This window comes from Heptranchias perlo, chromosome 24 (assembly GCF_035084215.1).
Source record: "Heptranchias perlo isolate sHepPer1 chromosome 24, sHepPer1.hap1, whole genome shotgun sequence".
In the NCBI taxonomy this organism is placed as follows: Eukaryota; Metazoa; Chordata; class Chondrichthyes; order Hexanchiformes; family Hexanchidae; genus Heptranchias; species Heptranchias perlo.
This window is the reverse complement of record NC_090348.1, coordinates 1065966-1080692: the sequence shown is the minus strand read 5'-3', so window position 1 is coordinate 1080692 and position 14727 is coordinate 1065966. Positions and strand designations below refer to the sequence as shown.

General features: G+C 46.1%; 1 protein-coding gene across 1 annotated transcript in view; it reads left to right on the top strand.

Moving 5' to 3' along the window:
• The window catches only part of LOC137341487 (mitochondrial 10-formyltetrahydrofolate dehydrogenase-like), a 145659-nt gene that overhangs the window by 72282 nt on the left and 58650 nt on the right, over positions 1-14727 (top strand). The window contains exons 10-18 of the mRNA XM_068004594.1: positions 375-522; positions 880-999; positions 1216-1343; positions 4075-4225; positions 4742-4812; positions 6408-6513; positions 12810-12897; positions 13624-13717; positions 14627-14726. Coding sequence (XP_067860695.1) covers positions 375-522; positions 880-999; positions 1216-1343; positions 4075-4225; positions 4742-4812; positions 6408-6513; positions 12810-12897; positions 13624-13717; positions 14627-14726 — 1006 coding nt within the window. The remainder of the gene's footprint in view (positions 1-374; positions 523-879; positions 1000-1215; positions 1344-4074; positions 4226-4741; positions 4813-6407; positions 6514-12809; positions 12898-13623; positions 13718-14626; position 14727) is intronic.

Sequence of the window (14727 nt, the reverse complement as noted above, 5' to 3'; positions counted from 1 at the left end):
AGCCCACAGGTAAATGGATCCAGTATCTGTGAGCTGCAGTGAATTATCACAACTTATCTAAATGTGTTGAACATGTGACCCCTGGTGATCATTCATCTCTCCACATAATGAAATGATCAGGAACATTACAATTTTAACATCTGTAACTATCCTGCATATTGTTGTGTACAGATGATGAAATGATGGTGGCTTGTCCCTGTGAATCAGGAATGTATTGATTCTCACTAGAAATGTGCTGACAAGGACTAGATGCATCTTAATCACTGTTGGAGGACCTTTAATGGTTAAGAACGAGTTCTTATGAGAACACTTTTCTTTCTGAAGTACTTTATAAAATGAGCTCAGCATAATTAAAAACATTGGTGTATGCTTAGGCTGGTTGAAGAAATCAAACAGAAATGCAGTGACCTGCAGCTGCAGAATGAAGATGTTTACATGGCAACAAAGTTCGAGGATTTCATTCAGATGGTTGTGAGAAAACTGAGAGGAGAAGATAAAGAGGAGGAGCTGGAGGTGGATTATGTAAGTACTACGATATCTGTTTATTGATCAGTAGACTGGTTAGTGTCCCAGTCTCTGATATACAGAGGGAGACCTATCATTACGATCGCACCTGACTAGCCCCATTCCAGTCAGTAGTGTGATTGGTCTGTCTGCAGCTCTTAGAATGAAGACATTTTTGAACCTTATTAAAGTTGCAGCTTTCATGCATCATTTGAGAAGCCTCTGACCTCTCCACCATCTTTGAATTTCTAAACCGCTGTTTACTTTGTTAATCGTTTGCGATTGTACTTCAGAAATTCCGAAAGAATTTCCAAAACCACCTTTCCAGACGGTTCTGAGTAAAGATCTTTATGATAATTTGGTTCTAATTTTAAGGTTACGATGGATATAAATGACATGACTGTGAAAATGCCACACCAATGCTTCATCGATGGCAGGTTTATAAATTCGGAGAATGGAAAGACATACAACACCATCAATCCCACCGACGGATCCGTGAGTAGCAGATCTTTCAGTGAAGCTCATTCATACGACAAAATAAACTAGAATCTTTAGGTAGGACAATATTATTGTAATCTTTGTCCTATAAATAACTGATGGTGACAACCATATAACTAACGAAAATGGTGATACTTGCGATTTGTAACGGCCTGTAAATGTAGAGTGATACCAGGCTAGTGGGTTAATAAATTCATGGGATTGTTCCGGCAGGTGATCTGTGAGGTGTCGTATTCATCGGATGCAGATGTTGATAAAGCTGTGGCAGCAGCCAAAGATGCGTTTGAAAATGGGCAGTGGGGAAAGATGAATGCAAGAGATAGAGGGAGATTGTTGTACCAGTAAGTGCTTTCTGATATTCCCATTAAATACAAGTAATCTGTGAGAATATGTAGTGTAATTATGCAAGTTGTTCGATTCGATGACTATTTCAGGCAGTTGTCACTCCTCACTTCAAAAACAGCTGAGTGTTGGTGTGCAAAACACTAGCAAACGGGATTCAGTCATTGGTTAATGAAAGCCATATGTTACCATGTCTGGTGCAGTGTCTGTTCGACATTAGCAGGTGCCAATTTGAAAATTCATTTTGCATTCATCTCCACAAAAAAGCATTTGTTATGAAGACAGGGGTACAACTTCCTGTGTGTTTGTACCAACAATTGCACAATCAGGGTGTAAAGCAAATACCCAGCGTAGAAGATCGAGGAGACTCCACCACAAGTGTTATGTACATAATTACACTATGCTTCAATTTCTTCACTCTTTTATGCCCATTTATTGATCCCTGCCCCTGAACACATCCCGCCTCATTATAATGGCTCCAGCCCCCAGGTTAATGAGCTGTATATGCAAATTTCCTGCAACTATGCTGGTTCAAAACGGGTGTAAAGTTAGAGCCAGATTCTCAGCTGGTGTTTTATAGCGATTTTTTTTTGAACAATTGTTTTTAATTTCTCCTCACTGTATTTTCCATTTCTTAGAATGCATTTTCATGGCTTCCACAACTGCATTTTCTTAAACATGCTGTGCCGATTGTATATGAATGATAGTTAGATGGCTTGAAATTTTATTGGCATACTTCATAGAATCATAGAATGATGCAGCACAGAAGGAGGCCATTGGGCCCATCGTCCCTGTGCCGGCTCTTTGAAAGAGCTATCCAATTAGTCCCATTTCCCTGCTCTGTCCCCACAGCCTTGCAAATTTTTCTCCCCCCAAGTATTTATCCAATAATAACTTTGAAAGTTATTATTGAATCTGCTTTCACCGCCTGTTCAGGCAGTGCATTGCAGATCATTACAACTCACTGCGTAAAAAAATGTTTCCTCATCTCCCCTCCGGCTCTTTTGGCCATTCCCTTAAATCTCTGTCCTCTGGTTACCAACCCTTCTGCTACTGTTTAAATCTCCCCTTAACTTTCTCTGTTCTAAGGAGAACAATCCCAGCTTCTCCAGTCTCTCCACGTAACTGAAGTCCCTCATCCCTGGAATCATTCTAGTAAATCTCCTCTGTACCCTCTCTAAGGCCTTCACATCCTTCTTAAAGTATAGTTCCCAGAATTGGACATAATACTTAACCAGTGATTTATAAAGGTTTAGCACAACTTCCTTGTTTTTATACTCAATGCCTCTATTAATAAAGCCCAGGATCCCATATGCTTTTTTAACAACCTTCTCAATTTGTCTCAGCCCTCAGCCATTAAATTTAAAACTGTCCTAAAATTTGAGGCACGCAGCTTCATGAAAATATATGACCCCGGAAGGGTCAAGAACCAGAGGGCATAGATTTAAGGTGATTGGCAAAAGAACCAAAAGTGACATGAGGAAAAACTTTTTTACACAGCGAGTGGTTAGGATCTGGAATGCACTGCCTGAGGGGGTGGTGGAGGCAGATTCAATCTTGGCCTTCAAAAGGGAACTGGATAAGTACTTGAAATGAAAAAATGTGCAGGGCTACGGGGATAGGGTGGGCGAGTGGGACTAGCTCTTACATAGAGCGGACGCGGACTCGATGGGCCGAATGTCCTCCTTCCGTGCGGTAACCATTCTATGATTCTATGAAATGACAGGCCTGCCTCTGGAAAGCAGGTCCCATGGGCCCTCCAGTGACTCCAGACGCTTCTCAAGCTCAGAAACCCTGCGCTCGAGCTCGAGTAACTGGAGTCACTTTCTGCACACACCAGGGTGCCTGGAGAGTCCTGGAGTTCCCACATGGCGCAGGAATTGCAGGCAATGGGTCTTAGCTGTCCCATCATTTACTTAAAAGTCGGTCTACTTATGTTATCTATATATACCTATATATGTATATATGCTTTAGTTTAGTATCCCCTTAACTCCTATTTATTATTTATGTATACCAGATTTTTATTTAATGCAATTCAGATCCTTTGATTTATCCTCTACTTATTTAATTTTATCCCCCAAGATTTAATTAATTGCTCTGATTATTTATTTATATATTTACTTATTTACTGTTGTCCCTTGGTTTAAATTACTTAGCACCTAATTCCCACTCTCACCAAACGCCCGTTTGAAAGTCCTCACTTTTTTTTGCAATTCACTCTGTTAGCAATTCTCTCTCTCTCTCTCTCTCTCTCTGTGCTTCGTGCCCCGCTTAAAGAAGGACTTTGTGCTGTGAGTTCACCCTTTCCTTGGGCTCTGATTGTTTACGTCCATTTTTACATTCCAGTTCATGTTAATGAGATTGGCAGGAAATTTGGCTGTAAGTTGATATCAGCTGAATGGGTGTAATTTCCTGATTGCAGCCTTCAATATTTTAATATTGGAAAGGGGTGATTCCTCGCTTGCTGAGAGAGCATCCCATAAAACCGTGGGGAATCACAAGCTGTACACCAGCAGTCTCCTGAGATGTGCTCCCTGCCACTCCCCTCTGGGAGCCCTGGATCACAGAGCCACCCCTTTTATGGGCCCAATGCTGGGATCCCTGCGGTGGGTAAATGGAGTTAAGGTGCAGATCAGGCATATGATCTAATTGAATAGTGGAACAGGCTTGAGGAACTGAATCGTCTACTCATGTTCCAATGCTCCTATGCTTATTTTGTTTCAACTGTAGACTTGCAGATCTGATGGAGGAGCACCAGGAAGAACTTGCCACCATTGAGGCCATTGATTCAGGGGCTGTGTACACACTCGCACTGAAGACACACGTTGGAATGTCCATTCAAACATTCAGATACTTTGCAGGCTGGTGCGACAAGATTCAGGTACAAAACTAACACGTCCGTTGGACCTTCCATTATAAAGATATATTCTTTATTATAAAGAATGGAAACACTGAATGGTACCTCTTTGTTTAACTGCAGTAGTTCTACAGCTTGATTCTAATGCATTTTTCTTTCTCAGTCTGCAGTAAAACGCAGAATAATGTTCTGCACATTTTGAAATTGTTTCTTTTAAAAAAAAATTCAGTTTGTTTCTCCTAAATCGGATCCATTTTTGCTCAGGAGAGCTGAAGGCTTGTTTCCACTATTCGAAGGTGCTGCTGTGTGTGGTAAATTCCATGAGCAAAGAGAGATTCCAGAACAAACATTTATGTTGCTTCTCTCTTCATATATGCCACTGTCCCAACTAGTTCAACTCCCCTGATCACACATGGATTACCACTCCTTATTGTGATAATGTTTCACTTAATGAAGGAACTTGAAATCTGACTTGGTTATTTTATTAAAAAATTGTTTCCAAACTAAAATTTAACCTGAGTAATTTTTGATGTCTTTTAGGGTTCTACAATCCCCATTAACCAAGCACGTCCCAATCGAAATTTAACATTTACAAAGAAGGAACCACTGGGGTAAGATGGCGAATTCATTTGTCAATCGTTTTGTTTGGAGGATTGGAGGACTGCTAACGTTGTACCGTTGTTTAAAAAGGGAGCGAGGGACAAACTGACTAATTACAGGCCAGTCAGTCGAACCTCAGTGATGGGCAAATTATTGAAATCAATTCTGAGCGACAGGATAAACTGTCACTTAGAAAGGCACGGATTAATCAAGGACAGTCAGCAAGGATTTGTTAAGGGAAGGTCGTGTCTGACTAACTTGATTGAATTTTTTGAGGAGGTGACAAGGAGGATCGATGAAGTTAGCACAATTGATGTAGTCTACATGGATTTTAGCAAGGCTTTTGACAAGGTCCCACATGGCAAACTGGTCAAAAAAGTAAAAGCCCATGGGATCCAAGGGAAAGTGGCAAGTTGGATCCAAAATTGGCTCAGTGGCAGGAAGCAAAGGGTAATGGTCGACGGGTGTTTTTGTGACTGGAAGGCTGTTTCCAGTGAGGTTCCTCAGGGCTCAGTACTGGGTCCCTGGCTTTTTGTGGTATATATTAATGATTTGGACTTAAACGTAGAGGGCATGATTAAAAAGTTTGCAGATGATACAAAAATTGGCTGTGTGGTTGATAGTGAGGAGGAAAGCTGTAGACTGCAGGAAGATATCAATGGACTGGTCAGGTGGGCAGAAAAGTGGCAAATGGAATTCAATCCAGAGAAGTGTGAGGTAATGCATTTGGGGAGAGCAAACAAGGCAAAGGAATACACAATAAATGGGAGGATACTGAGAGGTGTAGAGGAAGTGAGGGACCTTGGAGTGTATGTCCACAGATCCCTGAAGGTAGCAGGACAGATAGATAAGGTGGTTAAGAAGGCACAAGGAATACTTTCCTTTATTAGCCGAGGCATAAAATATAAGAGCAGGGAGGTTATGCTGGAACTGTATAAAACACTGGTTAGGCCACAGTGTGTACAATTCTGGTCACCACATTACAGGAAGGATGTAATTGCACTAGAGAGGGTACAGAGGAGATTTACGAGGATGTTGCCAGGGCTGGAGAATTTTAACTCTGAGGAAAGATTGGATAGGCTGGGGTTGTTCTCTTTGGAACAGAAGGCTGAGGAGTAATTTAATTGAGGTGTATAAAATTAAGACTGGACTAGATAGAGTGGATAGGAAGGACCTATTTCCCTTAGCAGAGAGGTCAATAACCAGGGGGCATAGATTTAAAGTGATTGGTAGAAGGATTAGAGGGGAGCTGAGGAAAGATTTTTTTCACCCAGAGGGCGGTGGGGGTCTGGAACTCACTGCCTGAGAGGGTGGGAGAGGCTGAAACCCTCAACTCATTTAAAAAGTACATGGATGTGCATCTGAAGTGCCGTAACCTACAGGGATACGGACCAAGTGCTGGAAAGTGGGATTAGGCTGGGTGGCTCATTTTTGGCCGGCGGGGACACGATGGGCCGAATGGCCTCCTTCTGTGCCGTAAATTTTCTATGATTCTGCGACTCTATTTGGTAAATATCCCTGTAATGTAAAATTCCTTTCAAGGAAGAATGTTTCATCTGAGCAGTGATTAGGTTTAATGTGACTGCTAATTATTGGTGTTTTCCAGTGTCTGTGCGATTATTATTCCCTGGAATTACCCGCTCATGATGCTGGCGTGGAAGAGTGCAGCGTGCCTGGCCGCTGGCAACACATTAGTATTGAAGCCAGCGCAGGTAACTCAGCACCAATTTAATTTAATATTATCTCCTTTTTGGGTTAATTTGTCAGCAGACAGGGCAGGTTAGTAGTTTACTGTCAGTACTTTGCTTATGATGCTGTCTAACCAGCCCCAAAGATCTACACAAGAACAGCTTGACATGATTGATCTCCATATGGAGGAGGGGCCAAATTTTACCTTCACTAATGTCCCGGCAAACCCAGAACTCACCATGCGGGGACTGCAGGAACCAGCAAGAATACTTCAACTGTCTCGGTTAATTCAAGTTTTAAAACATAGAATCATAGAGTCATACAGCACAGAAAGAGGCCATTTGGCCCATCGTGCCTGTGCCGGCTCTTTGAAAGAGCTATCCAATTAGTCCCATTACCCTGCTTCTTCCCCATAGCCCTGTCATTTTTTCCCTTCGAATATTTATCCAATTCTCTTTTGAAAGTTATTATTGAATCTGTTTCCACCGCCCTTTCAGGCAGTGCATTCCAGATCATCACAACTCGCTGCGTAAAAAAATGTCTCCTCATCTCCCTCTGGTTCATTTGCCGATCACCTTAAATCTGTGTCCTCTGGTTACTGAGCCTCCTGCCACTGGAAACAATTTCTCCCAATCTACTCTATCAAAACCCTTCATGATTTTGATCACCTCTATTAAATCTCCCCTTCACTTTCTCTGTTCTAAGGAGAACAACCCCAGCTTCTCCAATCTCTCCACATAACTGAAGTCCCTCATCCCTGGTACCATTCTAGTAAATCTCCTCTGCACCCTCTCCAAGGACTTGACTTCTTTCCTAAAGTGTGGTGCCCAGAACAATACTCTAGCTGAGGCCTAAGCTGTGTTTTATAAAGGTTTAGCATAACTTCCTTGCTTTTGTACTCTTATGGAGGGAAAAATTCGATAAGGGCCGTTTTCGGGCAGGGGTAGCGTGATGCACTACCACCCCACGCCCGATGGCCCCTACGCAGGCAGCATGTGAACTTCGTGCTGCCTGCTACTGACCGTGAAATCTCTGTGCAGCCAGCGCAACCCACGCTGCACGGAGAATGAGGAAGTTGGAAATGGGGCGTGCACTGCGCACGTCATCGGCAGCCTGCACCTCTTAAAGCTGCAGGTGCACATTTCAAATGGCAGGTACACAGTTTACAAGGAGGAGGGAAAGATGGCCACGAGGATAGCGGGACTGGCACGAGAGAAGGCTCCACGCTTCTCTGATGATGCACTCGAGGCCCTGATGGAAGGGGTGGACGAAAGGAGGGCCAACATGTACCCGCAGGGTGGCCGGAGACCCTCCAGACTGCAGCTCCGCAGGCATTGGCAGGCTGTGGCCCAGGAAGTCAACGTCAGGAGCGTTGCGCCACGCACGTGGGTGCAGTGCCGAAAGAAGTTCAATGATTTGACACGAGTGGTCGAGGTGAGTGAATGCCAGTGTCAAGTGGCACATCCTACCAACTGCACCACTGCTCCACGCATCACACTCCCTGTCACCCACCCACCAACAAACACTGTCCATCCATACGCAACGCTGCACTCGGCATGCTGCATCTCACCCGCACATAGTACCACACTTGCAGGCCACACAACCACCACTCTCATGTTACACAAACTGACAGCTATTCAACCATGACAGGCACATCACCTACCCACCTTGCAGGACACTCACTGACACACTGTCCTCTGTCTTGCAGGAGAAGGTGGCGTAAAACAGCCGGCAGCAAGAGGGACCTGAGGCTGGACGGGCACGTCTACATGTCCTCACCCCCCTAGAGGAGACTGTGCTTTGGATCATTGGGCGGGTCATCGCTGCAGCCGTCACAACATGCCATGGAAGTCCCGGTGAAGGGGGTCTCTGCATATCTAATGCTCCTTCGTGTTTCCCACATCTCCCTCCTCCCATAATCTTTTCTAACTCACGTGCTGCAGATGCTGTCAGCACGCACGTCTTACTTGCTCCTCTCCCCACTCCTTAACTCAACCTGTTTCCCTTTGTCATTGCAGACCCAAGAACACATGGCGCCAGCCGAGGAGGAGGAGGAGGAGGAGGGGACACTGAAGCCACACCGTCACTCAATTTGACACTTGTTTCCACCAGCTCAGAGACTGACACTGTGCGTCCTTTAGAGGTTAGGTTAGAGGAGGGATCGGCACATGGTGAGACACCGAGCACAAGTGTACAGGAGCCGGGGCGGGGGGAACGGATACCACAGGTGCCAGCTCGCCGGAGGGCGAGGTCGCTCACTAGTTCTGCTGCAGAGGAGTCAGATGAGGACTTCGATGGGCCAGGCTACAGAAGACGGCTGATGGGTGTACACCAACAAATGCTTGGGGCACTGGAAAGCCTGCGCACAATGAGAAGGGGCATGGAGGAGTCCAGCTCCAACTTGGCACAGGGCTATGTGCAGAGCTTGGTGCCCATCCTTTCCCACATGGAACGGGTGGTCACCTCCATCAGCGCACCTGTGGAACCCACCATGATGCAACGTCTGATGACTGATGTCACAGCTTCCATTGCAGCACAAACATCTGCCATCTAAGGTCTGACTACTGCATATGCAGCTCAGACTGCTGCTTCGTGGGTCTGGGGACCAATGTGGAACGGGGCTTCCAGGGCGTCACAGCACTCCAGCAATCCGTTCTCCAGCTGATCGCCAGGATTGCTGAGGCACCGCCCTGGGAGAGTGGCCGTGGAGCCATGGCAGTCGGACCTGCTGTCCTCTCTCAGGACAGCATTCTTGCTCCCACCTCTACCACTCCGCCAGTGCCCCTGTTGTTGCCTATCGGCCAGCCAGGCCAGACTGCTGCAGCCCATGCTGAGATGGTGCAGTCTGAAGCCGGGCCCTCCTGGCCCAGAGCTGCTCGAGGTCGTCTTCCAAGGCCATCTGGATGCTCCTCAATTGAAGGCCAGCAGCCTCCCACCACCCATGCTCCAGCCACTGGGGAAGCACCTCGTAGGAGCACTGGGATAGGTAAAAGCACACGGACAACAGGCACTAAGGGAATACACAAGGGTGAATAGTTCTGTTATGTTTCCATAGTTTATTCATTGATAAATGAGACTTTGAATTTACATTTGGTGGTGGTTTTTATTTGTGCGATGAGCTGAGGGGGAAACCAATGTGTAAACAGATGGAGGGCGATTTGATTGTCTTGTGGGAGGGGAAAGGTGGGGAGTGTAGGACTGTTGGTGAGTTGGGGGATGTAGTTGACATTATTGATAGCGGGCATGGATCAGGCGAGCACGCAGAGCCCTTACAGACAAGGCGTGTGGTTCCTGTTGCACCCTTGCATCTGCTCCACTTCCTCTTCCGGCTCCACCCCCTCCTCCTACTCCTCCGCCTCTCCTCCACCTCCTCCTCCTCCTCCTCCACTTCTGGCTCAGGGTCTTCTCCGATCATTGGTGGCAAAGGCTGGTCCCTGATGATGGTGAGATTGTGCAGCATGCAGCAGACCACCATGAATCTGCCCACCTGCTCAGTGAGGTACTGCAGGGCTCCTCCAGACCAGTCCAGGCAGCGGAAGCGTTGTTTGAGGAGGCCTATGGTGTGCTCCACGATGTTGCGTGTGGCAACATGCATCTCATTATAGGCCTGCTGTGCACCTGACCGGAGTCATGAGCCACGTCATGAGGGGCTAGCCCTTGTCGCCCAGTATCCAGCCTTTGACTTGCCGAGTCGGGTGATAGATTGCTGGCACGTTGGACTGCCATATGGTGAAGGCGTTGTGACTGCTCCCAGGGTAGCGGGCATCGACCTCCGTGATTCGATGCGTGTGGTCGCACACCAGCTGCACATTGAGGGAGTGGCAGCCCTTTCAGTTGATGAAGGCAGCTGAGTTGATGTGTGGGGCACGCAGGGTAATATGCGTGCAGTCAGTGGCACCCTGCACCATGGGTGAGCGAACCCCCGTGCTCGCTCATTCTGATTGTCTCTGTGGAGAGGGAAGGTGATGAACCTGTTCCTCACGTGGTACAGTGCGTCTGTGACCTCCCTTATGCAGCAGTGCACTGCATACTGCGAGATGTTGCACATGTCACCAGCAGAGGCCTGAAATGATCCTGAGCCGTAGAAATTCAGTGCCACGGTGACCTTCACAGCCACAGGCAATGTTGTCCTCACCCTGCTCTGAGGCTGCAGTTGTGGCCGCACCAGTTGACAGATCTCGGTCACGGCTTCCTTGGTGAACCTCAGGCATCGGATACAATCCTCCTCGGTCATGTTGAGGTAAGAGAATTGATCCCAGAAGGCCGTCATTGGGTAGGGCCTCCTTCTCAGTGCCCTGCGCCTCCTCGTCCTCCAGCTCCTCACAGCTTGACCCGCTAGGCGTGGCCTCTCTGCATGCTCCCAGTCATGCTCAATGCCCAGTGGGAGCCCTAGCAGACTGCCCATGGTTGGCAGGAATGTTGTTCAACACGGTTGTATCTTTCCAAACTGTAAGGCAGTACCTGCCAAACCACTCTCAATGTACTCTAGGAACTCTGAATAAGAATAGGGAGCTTCAAAAAACACTTCCTACTCCACCAGCAGCCAGAAGCAATAATCCAGCAACTAACCTGCAACACCCGCATGGTCCCTTTAAATAGCGCTGGTGGGGGGTCCTCCAGGCACTGAAAGATGGTTGGGGTTAAGACTGTGCGTTGAGTTGAGCGTTAAGGTCCAAAATGGTGTCTATCACTTTAAATCAGCGTTGCACACTGATTGCACGCACTTTCTCCCTACTTTACATGCTGCCAGCATTCGGTATTTGCGCGTGTGCTAACTCCTGTAGCAAGATGGCGTCCGGCGCACATCACGCTGGAAACGTACGTGCGTATCGACGCCATCTTGGATGTCAGAGAGCCCGTGTAGCGCCGAAACAACAGGCACTACACAGCCCAATTTAGCGCCCTATTACTCCATTACTAAAGTCCAGGATCCCATATGCTTTTTTAACAGCCTTCTCAACTTGTCCTGCCATTTTCAAAGATTTGTGCACATACACCCCCAGGTGTCTCTGTTCCTGCACCCCCTTTAAAGTTGGTTCCCATTTATGTTAGTTGCTAATCTATTCTCATACTCTCTCTTTGCCCCTCATTCCCCTTTTTAGACCTCTTCTGTACTTTCTGTATTCAGCTTGGTTTCCTACTGTATTATAAACTTTACATTTGTCATAAGCCTCCTTTGTTTCATTTTAATCTCTATATCTTTGGTCATCCAGGGAGCTCTAGCTTTGAATGCCTTTCCTTTGCCCCCGGTGAGAATTTGTCTACTCTGTACCTGAACCATCTCCTGCTGAAAATCCTCCATTGTTCAATTACTGTTTTGCCGACCAATTTTCAATTCCACTCCACCTGGGCAAGATCCCTTTTTAACTCACTGAAATTAGCCCTCCTCCATTTAAGTATTTTCACATTGATTGTTCCTTGTCCTTTTCCATAACTATTCTAAACCTAATGATATTATGATCACTGTTCCCCAAATGCTCCCCCACTGAAACATGCTCCACTTGCCCCACTTCATTCCCCAAAACTAGATCCAGCACTGCTTCCTTCCTCGTTGCTCTGCCTGCCTCTTCCTACCCTGCCGGATGGCCACCCACTTACTGTCCTGAGCTCTCTGTAGCTGTCGGGTGATTACCCCCTGGAATGTACGATCCAGGAGATTTTCAGCCTCCTATATGCCCTGCAGTGATTCCAGACACTTCTCAAGCTCAGAAACCTTGAGCTCGAGCAGCCGGAGGTACTTCCTGTACACATGGTCACCCATGGTCACCTGGAGAGTCCTGGAGTTCCCACATGGCGCAGGAACTGTAGGCAGCAGGTCCCAGCTGTCCCATCATTCTATTTAGAGTCTACTTATATTAAAATATATATCATGTTATTTATATGTTTTATCTTAGTACCCCTTTAACTCCAATCACTATTTCTTTATTTAATATTTATGCATACCACACTCTTATTTAGGTTACAATTACCCCCAGGTTCCCCCCGGGCGAGTTAGGTTACAATTACCCCCAGGTTCTCCCCGGGCGAGTTAGGTTACAATTACCCCCCAGTTTCCCCCCGGGCGAGTTAGGTTACAATTACCCCCCAGGTTCCCCCCGGGCGAGTTAGGTTACAATTACCCCCCAGTTTCCCCCCGGGCGAGTTAGGTTACAATTACCCCCCAGGTTCCCCCCGGGCGAGTTAGGTTACAATTACCCCCCAGGTTCCCCCCGGGCGAGTTAGGTTACAATTCCCCCCAGGTTCCCCCTGGGCGAGTTAGGTTACAATTACCCCAGGTTTCCCTGTGATGACTGTCTGTCTGGGTTTTATTCCATCCCAGGTGACTCCACTGACTGCGTTGAAGTTTGCCGAGCTAGCAGCACAAGCTGGCTTCCCGAAAGGAGTCGTCAATATTCTTCCTGGATCAGGTGAGCTGCCAAACTCCTCCCTCAATGAAATCAATAAGCTGTAAAATATATTTTGGGTGCGGGGAGGCTTGTAAGTGAATGTTGGCGTAGCCCCATGCAGTACACACAGTGAGGGGCTTTATTCTTTACATACCCCCCATACTAAGACCTGCAGGAGGAGAGACCAAGTGGAATTGATGTACTTCCTCAGGGAAGGGAAATCAGATGAAACCCCCAGTGAATGGAAACGTGGCAAACAGAGACTAGCCGTGGAATTGTATGGAGTGAGGAGGGAGCAGGACAATGACTGAACATTTAAAAAGTAAAGTTAGAATAAAGCTTGCCATGGAGAGAAGGAGTTCCCTTCTACCCCATAAGGGGAGTTGTTTGAGGCCACTGTCAGTGCTGCTCACTGTTATGGTACCTTAGCAATGATTTTCCTTTCGAGCATCTCTCACCCCTCAATGGGGAGCGTGCTGAAGCCTTTGTGGGACATGATGGTCTGGAAGTCCGTTCACATACGGCACCACCAACCCCCTCGATCAGTGCAGCCATTCTATTGCTAAATTAACCATCTCCATAGCAATCTGTGCAGCTAATTAATGGCAGGTTTATCCTGCAGTTCAAACTGCTACAAATCAGAATGAAACTACACAAATTCGTTATTAATGACATTTAACAGCTGTCAAACTACGTTTATAGTCTGAGCATCACAAGCATTTTCTAACTTTTCACATTTAACCCTAGGCGGCCTTGTAGGACAGCGGCTGTCTGAACACCCAGACATACGCAAACTTGGATTCACAGGATCCACCCCAATTGGAAAACAGATTATGAAAAGGTACATTTAACAGTTGTTCTCTGGTGGAATCATATAAAACACATTTTCTGTTTAAAACCTATAGGTCCCGATGGAACAGATTGTGAATCGTTTAGATTGACTCCAGTTCTATAGATTATTTGTTTGACAATCTGTACCAGGTGTCCGATCTACTTTCCTAACGAATTTTTAGCCCAATCCCAATGGATTTAGCGCTTTAAATACTGGACATTTTGGGGTTCTGCAACTTTCTAGCATTCATGAAACATACAACAAATATGCGTGTTTTTCAGAACCGTCTGTCGATGATTTGGATCATTTCTGAATTAGCTGCCGGTTACAACTTGTCTCCTGCATTTGCAGCACTGGTGTACTATTGGCTCACAAAGATATACACTGGTATACAATTGGCTCACAAAGATATACACTGGTGTACTATTGGCTCACAAAGATATACACTGGTGTACTATTGGCTCACAAAGATATACACTGGTATACAATTGGCTCACAAAGATATACACTGGTATACAATTGGCTCACAAAGATGTACACTGGTGTACTATGCTCCTGTGTGAAACTACCTCCATGCAGAAATATAAAGAAAAACATCCAAGTGCTTGACATCTGGAATAAAAACAGAAAATGTTGGAAGTACAAAGACTGGGTAATAGATAAAGGATCTATACCCAAAGCATTAACCTGTCTTTTCTTTTTTCAGATCTGACAGCTCTGCTGTGTATTTCCAGCGTTTTCTGTTTTTACTACAATTATACAATTATGGAGCCTCTCCTCAGTAGTGTGGGTCAGATTGAAACAGAAATCTTCTTTCTGATAGAATCAGTTCCTGCAAAAATAGATGGTTATTGGAGAAGAATGTTACACTAGTCTTGAACAAGCGATAATAACTGATCTTTAACATCCGTTTAACAGCTGTGCTTTGAGTAATCTGAAAAAGGTCTCTCTGGAACTGGGTGGGAAATCTCCTCTCATCATCTTCAGTGACTGTGACCTTGACAAGGCTGTGAGAATGG